The 8,584-nt window shown below is 38.6% G+C and overlaps 1 protein-coding gene across 1 annotated transcript; it reads right to left on the bottom strand.

The window, feature by feature from the left end:
• Positions 1-655: 655 nt before the first annotated feature.
• LOC308325265 (C-C motif chemokine 4 homolog) lies at positions 656-2,846 on the bottom strand. Its single transcript, XM_080777742.1, has 4 exons — positions 2,511-2,846; positions 1,906-2,020; positions 942-1,019; positions 656-782 (listed from the first exon to the last, which is right to left on the bottom strand). The coding sequence occupies exons 1-4, from the start codon at positions 2,590-2,592 to the stop codon at positions 743-745; spliced, it is 315 nt and encodes a 104-aa protein (XP_080633868.1). The 5' UTR covers positions 2,593-2,846; the 3' UTR covers positions 656-742.
• Between the last annotated feature and the right edge of the window lie 5,738 nt (positions 2,847-8,584).

Below are 8,584 nucleotides of genomic sequence, written 5' to 3'. Positions count from 1 at the left end.
GTCTATTTGTAGGCTACTAATTCCGGACCTTTACTAACAGAGTATTTCTACATTGCAGTATTGATACTTTTACTTAAAGAAATTTGAGTACTTTTTCCACTACCGTCTGGAAATACCTGTATTTCTACTTCCCGTAAATTCCCTGTCCTCGTCATCGACACTTCCTCATGCTGATGTCACTTCATCCTGAAAGCTTTCACCAATGGAATTTCACTCACAATTCGGACAATCTGTGCAGAACATGTTATATTATTCACAATAATGTAGTAGTCTACTGCTTCGCATTAGTTGCTACCGTACACTTTGTTTGAACCGATCACTGGAGAGATGATTCATTCACAAAACATTTATTGGCACCATGTACAGTAACAGTTACAAACATTGCAACTTTTTCTTCTACAAACATAGACAATGCAGAAAAATACAGTCAGAAAATACAGTCAGAAAAACACAAATATTGTGTTTGGTGCTCTTACAACTGAGCTCACACAACCCGTATTGCACAGCAAAATTGCTTTTGTAAGTATTAACAATATTTTTGTTTAACAAAATACAGATCAAAATTCAAAACATATAGAGTAGACAGTCGTATAGTATATGGAAGAGCTACGCTGGAGCCCAAAATCTAAAAAAAATAGAATATAAAAAATATCCTTCTCATTCCATAGAGCCCAAAATATATTAAAAAAATAGAATAATATACAAGATATCCTTCTCATTCCATATGAGCCTATAGATGTATTCATTTGTTAGTCTTGGAATGCATCCTCTGTACTTTGTACCTGAAAAAGAAAATTATGGCTATTGTTATTATGGCTATTGTGTATAAGTTACACTGTGTTGGGTATGTAAAACTGATGTTACACACTTTCTAATATGAACATACAGTAAATTATGGTGTAAACCTTTAGTTTTATTTATTTATGGTATACTGTATTTACCGTAGGCGGTTGATAATGTCCATCACCCAGTCCTGGGATGGGTCAACACACGCCTCTTTGCCCTTTTTTAAGAGGAAACTGCAAAGAAACAACACAACATATTAGTTTACTGAATTCATGCCTGGGGCATTTTGCCCCAACCTGCTGTATATACGACAGCCAGAAGGTTTTACAACGGATCATTCGGGTCCAGTGGGCACCGAAACCTCTAGTCTGTGGGGGTGAAATGCATGTCTTTTTTTTTTAAGTAGGCAATATTTTATCATACACGTCATTATCAGACCTAAATTTACCATTCCATTCTTGTTTGTGCCAAAAAAATGACACATAGGTGTCATAAGGTAGGAATTTGTGGCAATCTGTAGAAATATTGGCCTTTAAATGTAATTAAATAATATATATTACATGTATATATTATTTGTCAAATAAATGTAGATGTAAAAAATAAAATAAAATAAATGTAAAACAAAATTATTAGTTTTAACCACTTAAACCACTTAAAACCCCAGCATGCGTATTGCGGGGAAGTCGTTCGCTGAAAATAGCCGATCTACAATCTCACAACGTGTCTGGACTCGGGACCCGTTGTGAGCTTGTAGATATAGGGCTCCATCCCTTATCCCTAAACTTAATTATTTGCCATTTTTTACTATTTTAAAACATTTAAAAATAGTTCAACTAGTCGACAGACTCGACACGTTGTTAGCTTGTAGGCTATTTGTAAAATGTTTTAAAATAGTAAAAAATTGCAAATAAGTTTAGGGATAAGGGGTGGTGCAAGATATAGGGCATATATAGGCTATTTTCAGCGAATGCTTTCCCTACTATAACAGAAAACAAAAAAGACACTAGTACAGAATAGTGCCCTGAGGGTTTCAGTGGTTATGGGGCCCACGCACTGTTCCGGTTATACAGTCAGATCTGCATTCAGTTCATATTTCAGTTCATACTATAGTATACTCACATGATAGCGTCGATGTTACACAACCCATTGATTGTCTGGACTGAGTAGCCTTTGATGGCACCGAATGGTATGATCACGTTGCCGTAGGTTGTACAGCAGCGTCGAGGTGGTCGTCCTGCCAAGCAAAAGACAATCAGAAAGTTAAACATTTTATTTAACATATTTAAACTGCTACTATACTACTCTCCATAACTTTATGCTTTTGACACTATTACCTTCTGTATACATTGCTAGTGGGCTGTGGAATGCACTACTATTTCCTATACTGTGTACTGTACACATGCAATAATTCATTCATTCATTACTTACAGAATGACTGTTTTTGGTTAGCTGCCGACCGTATAACGGCAGAAGACGCAGCACTTGACCAATTATCAGGGCCAGCTTACTTGTTTTATTATTTAGAACATGTGAATGTATGCCATGTGAATGCTTTAATATGGTCACAATTCAGTCCAATACACCATCCTCACCGAGACTAAATTCCTTGTATGTGCAAACATTGAATATGATTTACATTTCGATTCGGGATTCGGAACCGATGCAAGACCAATACAACTGGTCCACAGTAAAACACATGTAACAAAGCATAGGCCTATACTTACTTGCAGCAGATGCGTGCGTTGCCAGCAGGCCAACAGCCAGGAGCATGAGAAGGGACAGCATTGGAGTCCTGATGTGCACCATGGCTAATACTGTGGTCTTTGGTTTGCGCCGGGGTTCTGTGCTCTCCTGTCTTTGGGTGTAGGAGCAGATCTCTTCTTTTCTCCTGTCTTAGAGGTGTATAGATATCTTCTTTTTCTCCTGTCTCAGAGGTGTATATATCTTCTTTTTCTCCTGTCTTCGAGGTGTAGATATCTTCTTTTTCTCCTGTTTTAGAGGTGTATATCTTCTTTTCTCCTGTCGTGATGGTGTAGATATCATGTGGGCACCTGTCTTGGAGGTGTGGAGGAGGTAATGTGGAGAGGTGCTGGTCCCATGCAGCTTTATATCGCCTGAGAGGCAGGAAACTCCAAACCCTCATAGAGGACTTGGGTTTTCCTGTCCTGGTGACCCACGCATCATTAACTGTTGCATCACAAAACTTCCCCCTCACTTTCCCCGTGAGAGACAAAATAGGAACTGCTATCAGTCACGGCAATCGCAGGAATGAAATCTTAGAGAGTAACCATACTCGCTTGCAATTGGAATTGCAGACTCACTCCCAATCTTTCTTTGATGTATTATCTTGTGTCGTTCTTGCTTATTGCAAGTCACGCTGGATTAAGATGCCTAAATTGCCTAAAATAAGAATTGTAAACTGTAATTATATAATATCTTTCATGTAATGTATGCATGTTATTCACATGTTGACTGCAGTGTGTGTGTGTGTGTGTGTGTGTGTGTGTGTGTGTGTGTGTGTGTGTGTGTGTGTGTGTGTGTGTGTGTGTGTGTGTGTGTGTGTGTGTGTGTGTGTGTGTGTGTGTGTGTGTGTACTGCATGGCTGATCATAGTCATTAGTCATATTAGTCATTTAATATAAAGAAATATTTCCTCCTAGAGATCAACAAACTGTTATTGACATAATGGGGCAGACTATGGACCTGTGCACAGTCAGCTCTTAAGAGCTTCATGGCTTAATTCAACACAGTGATGCAACATGAGTATTGTGTTACAGTAATATTATGCAATCTACTGTCAGATTCAATCAGAATCAGATTACAATACATGCAATAATAAAGAGTTGATCTGTGACATAATATGCCACGTACCTCTACTCTTATATACTGTATATATACCGACCTCGCCCTTTAGGGCAGGGGTTCCCAAACTTTTTTGGACCAGGTACCCCTTTTGGGGTAGATATTTTTCCAGGTACCCCCTCATCCTCGCAACACGGATAAACAATATATTTACAACCACAAGCAGTGTTTCCTGCAGGAAAAAGCTTTGGCATGGTGCTGGGCACAGGCCGCAATTTTGATGAATGAATTAATTTGATTCATTAATTGATTCATGTGTGTGTGTGTGTGTGTGTGTGTGTGTGTGTGTGTGTGTGTGTGTGTGCTTAATACTATATGCTTATGGGTATTTTTATGTGTAGGCCTACATTGTTTTGTCCTTTTATGTTTCAACCTCAATTCCCATACGCATATATTGCTACAAACATAAAGCAAAAGACCAGTTCTGCACTCTCAAGCATGCATTCCTACCAAGCCGGTTGAACATAGTGGGAATTTATCGGGGAACTAAAAAATGCCACGTGTTGTCACAAGACCTGGGCACCATATATGGGGGCTTTCCCTTTTAAGTGATACACTGACGGACAAAAACGCGTAATGTGACACAGGTGTTTAGAGAAGTCAAACCGTTCAGTCTATACACAAAACTTTAGCATAATCTGCAAGATGTGGGCTGCTGTGCCAGTGTGGGAGCCAGGCTTAGTCTGTTTTAGGTCAAAGGAACTCGCTTGGTGGCTTAAACCGCGAGCAGAGGGGAAAACATAGACGTGTCAAATATCAAATAGGTCACAATGAATGTCGTATAATGGATATCATAACCTTTCCTCCAAAACCACAACCTGGTTTTATAGACGCAATGCATGTGTGACACAATATTGGTTTTGTACTGTTGCATTAATAGCCTATACTTGATGCGAGCACTAATGTCACAGTAAAATGTTTCATGTGAATTTACATTGTTTTATAATGAAAATAATAATTATGTTGAACATAAGGGTGGCAACACAATTGTTTTAACGCCCTTGAGTCAGTGATACAAACATTAAGGAAAGAAAAAATGTGTTCTAGTTATATAGCTGTACAGTATTTATTTAATTTTTACAAAATGGCAATATCATGAATCAATTTAGATACAATAATCCTTAAATACAGAAAATACAATTATATTTTTCTTCTTTTTTATTACACGCATACAAATGCTTTCTCACAACAAGTCAAAATAACATAACCAATACACGCTGACAAGAGTGTGACATCATTAAGGTTTTGAATATGATGGAATACAAAACACCCATAAAAGTCCATAAGCAAATGTCACCTTGTTATTCTTAGACAACAGCATGGAAATATGCCAAACATCTACTGAGAAGTTAAAAGAAAGAGGGGATCTGAGCACTAAAAAATTAAATATGGAGGAGAGGAGGTAAAGTTAAAACAAAAGATAATTCTATAAAAAGTGCCAACATGTTTCAACCAGTTCAAAACATGTTGTCCCTTCTCATTAAACTATAGGGGTGTCTAAAGTGCTGTATGGGACATTTTTACATTGAAGTTATTTATTAACATGGGCATTTCCCAGAGTATAATTTGTCAGGATTATTTGTTCCTTGTTGTCTCATTGTGAAGGGGTATTTTATTTCTTCTTTTTGAGTGGTGCAACCACTCCTATATACAGCTATGTGTGTCCCTGGGTCCCTGGGTCTGTCCCTGGCTGGCTGGGTCTGTCCGAGCATGAACATAGCTTTTGTTGGTTTTCACAACCAAGTGTCAATGTTACGCAGCCCCACTGTTACACATATTAACTGTATATATGATGATTTGGGGTGTTACAGTACAGTACAGTACAGTAGAGGGACCCCCACATGGTAACTCTGTCATTTCTCAACCATTCTGGATGCGGGGCGGCTCGCCAGAACCGGGCTGACCCCCTGGGTGCGTTCCTGAGAGTCTGGATGTTCCGGGGACCCCCACACGATAACTCTGGCATTTCTCGACTGTTTCGGACGCGAGGCGACACCCTGGCCGCGTTCCTGTGGGTCTGGAACTTCCGGGGACACCCCGGGGACTCCCACACGGAGTTGCACTTGGGTGTGATTTTCTTTCCCCTTTTTCTTTTCTTTTTTTTACTGGTTATGTGAAATAGGCAGAAGAAAATTGTTATTTTAGTGTTTTGTTCACAGCACACACCTGCCAAAAGACCATTGATATTAAATATTAATGATGATGATAGTTAAATACAATTGTTTATATTTGATGTGATGTGATGCATTATTTATGTGGCTATGTTTTGGTCCAAAGCTACATCATGTCAGGAGATGTATAGTTGGCCCATTGGTGTTTTAATATTTTCTAATATGGACCCCATTGAAAACAGTTTGGACACCTTTGTCAGGGCGAGAACTCTATTGAGAAGTACTGTAAGACCGTCATTACATTAACTCAGAGAGGAAGGCTGGAAGGGGTTTTGAACCCGGAGTCCTAATTGGCCGAGACCAATATTGGAAAATGGTCACAGGAAAAATGGAGAGACTGAATGAAGGACTAGTTGCACTGGAAAGTGTATTTGGATGGCTGGTGCAAGGAGAAGTCAACACGCTAAATATCATAACTGAAGTTGTGGACTTCGAAGTGATGCACATCAGCGTCGGAGAGGAACAGGCACTGTCAGATCAGTTACGCAACTTTTGGGAAATCGAATCCCTTGGAATCCACATGAAAGAAATGCATTCTGAGAAGGAAGACATGGCATTGTATCCCATGGCAGGCTGTGCATATCCACGGACCACGGATATCCCAAGCCGTGCATATCCACGTTTCTGATCTCAGGGTCCAAGTCACTCACAACCAGTGGTTTAAAGAAATGTATTAAGTAGAAGTATCAATGCTGCAATGCAAAAATACACTGTTACAAGTAAAAGTCAGGAATACAAAATGTACTTGAGAAAAAGTGCAACAATATTGGCATCAAAATAGAAAGTACTCATTATTACGTTATCAAATGTTTTCAAATGCTTTGAAAATAGCAGATCTACAAGCTCGCAATGTGTCACATCTCGTTCTTTTCTTAAGCAAAAGCATCAATACTGAAACTATGTACTGTTACAAGTAGAAGGTCGTTAATCAACATTGACTTGAGTAAAAGTACAAAGATATTGGTACCAAAAGTAGAAAGTACTCAATATGCAGAATGTCCCCTTTCAAATGTCAAGTTCTCAAATCTATAAAAATCTTTTGAAAATAGACGAGCGATCTACAAGTTCACAATGGACACAAAGGACGACCTTTCTTTCAGTCACATGGTGTGTGAAGTGTGATGTTGCTTCTTTGGTCTTGTGAAATCTCGCACGACAGAATACTGCAGTGAAGCAAATCCCATGAAGATGCTGAAACAAGACACTGAACCTTAACCAACCCTTAACCACTCTTGATGGGCATGTTGGTGCCTTGCATGGTTGCTTCTGTTCTGCCATCCGTGTGTGAATGTGTGCGTGTGAATGTAATGCACTTTGGAACAAGAGCTTTAGAAATACAGACTTTTTTTTTTTTAATAAAGTATATTTATTGGTTTTAACAAATTTAAGGACAACAAACACAGACATTACACAACAAGAACATAATAACAAACAACAAAAGAAAAGAAAGAAAAGAAAAACAGCTCAGGCACAACACTATTATAAATAAAAAGATTGAATATACAAAGACATGGCAAGAACACTGAACCATAATCACAATAAGTGGCTTTTGAATTTTGATAGACTCCCATTCAGGAAATACATCCATACAGTATATAAACTCTCAGATTACACTCTTACCACGAAACAGTGGAAAAGGATGGAATATCACTTGTGAATTAATTCAACCTACAAAAAAAGGAAATAAAGAAAGGCTTTATCAGCCTGAAAGATATTTCACACTCCTGGAATATTCCTCTTGAATTCATTAATCCGGCTGAAATTAAAGCGCGGTGGAGGTTTCGTCAGTAGGACATTTTGTATTACAATGCCATCTCCTGTGTGGCCAAGAATTCACACTCTCAGATTACACTCCTACCACTAAAGGGTGGAATAGAATTCCTCTTGAATTAATTTAATTCAAACAAAATAAAAACAAATGACAGACAGACAATACAGTTAGAAATACAGACTGTTTTAAATGACCTAGTGGTCGCAGCGGTCTGCAATGTCGATTGTGGTGTAAGGAATAATATTATTTACTGTTCACCGCACAAGCACATATCTGCTCATGTCACTGATGTCTCTCTTGTCTCGTTACAGGCATGTCCTATTAAAACATGCCTGTAATTCAAGATTAAGTTAGAACAAGTAATTCAAGATTGAGTTCTCTCCTTCTTTGCTAGGAAAATAACCCTAAATGACCTCGAGGTAGCACTATGTCTTACTGGAAGAATGCATTCCTATAGCCAAGTTTGATCAGCATTTGACAATGAACAGCGCAGAAATATACGGTATGCAAAGACATGCAATGATTTAATGTGATAATATTGTGAATAGTTTTTTTTTGGAACTGAATAAACCGTAACAGTAAAATGCCAATGGTTAATACATGTCATCAAGCTCAAGAACCTGATGTTGGATAGGAATTTGTGGAGGGCAGCGATCCAGGAATCCTGAGTTGGTGTTGGCTAGACCTCACTGCAGCAACTAAACTAATACATGTCCTTAATCATGTTTTTGTATTACCTTGTTTGCATTGCTGTTATCCATCTTTATAACACTGACAGAATCAAATCAGAAATACAGCAGCTTATGTTATAGGCCTAAAGTTCCTAAACGTTAATGTTGTGTGTAGGTACAACATGCGTCCACTCGGTGGCGCCCATACCCAACAAAGGAAGGATTCCCATGCGTTCACAACCAAGAGGTGTCATTCCCGGAAGAGGCGTGACGAATATTATTATGTTCCTTCAGAAGCCTCACTGCGCTCAACGTCAACGATAA

Source organism: Protomyctophum bolini (genome assembly GCF_963924005.1).
Source record: "Protomyctophum bolini genome assembly, chromosome: 12".
Lineage (NCBI taxonomy): Eukaryota > Metazoa > Chordata > Actinopteri > Myctophiformes > Myctophidae > Protomyctophum > Protomyctophum bolini.
This window is presented reverse-complemented; position numbering and strand designations above follow the sequence as displayed.

Bases quoted from the DNA above. Each gene is read 5' to 3' on its own strand.
- LOC308325265 (XM_080777742.1), bottom strand. From the start codon at position 2,592: ATGGTGCACATCAGGACTCCAATGCTGTCCCTTCTCATGCTCCTGGCT. The intron at 1,020-1,905 runs GTGAGTATACTA...GTTTCTTTGCAG, and splicing joins TGTAACATCGACGCTATCAT to TTTCCTCTTAAAAAAGGGCA. The intron at 783-941 runs GTAAATACAGTA...TTTCTTTTTCAG, and splicing joins GACATTATCAACCGCCTACG to GTACAAAGTACAGAGGATGC.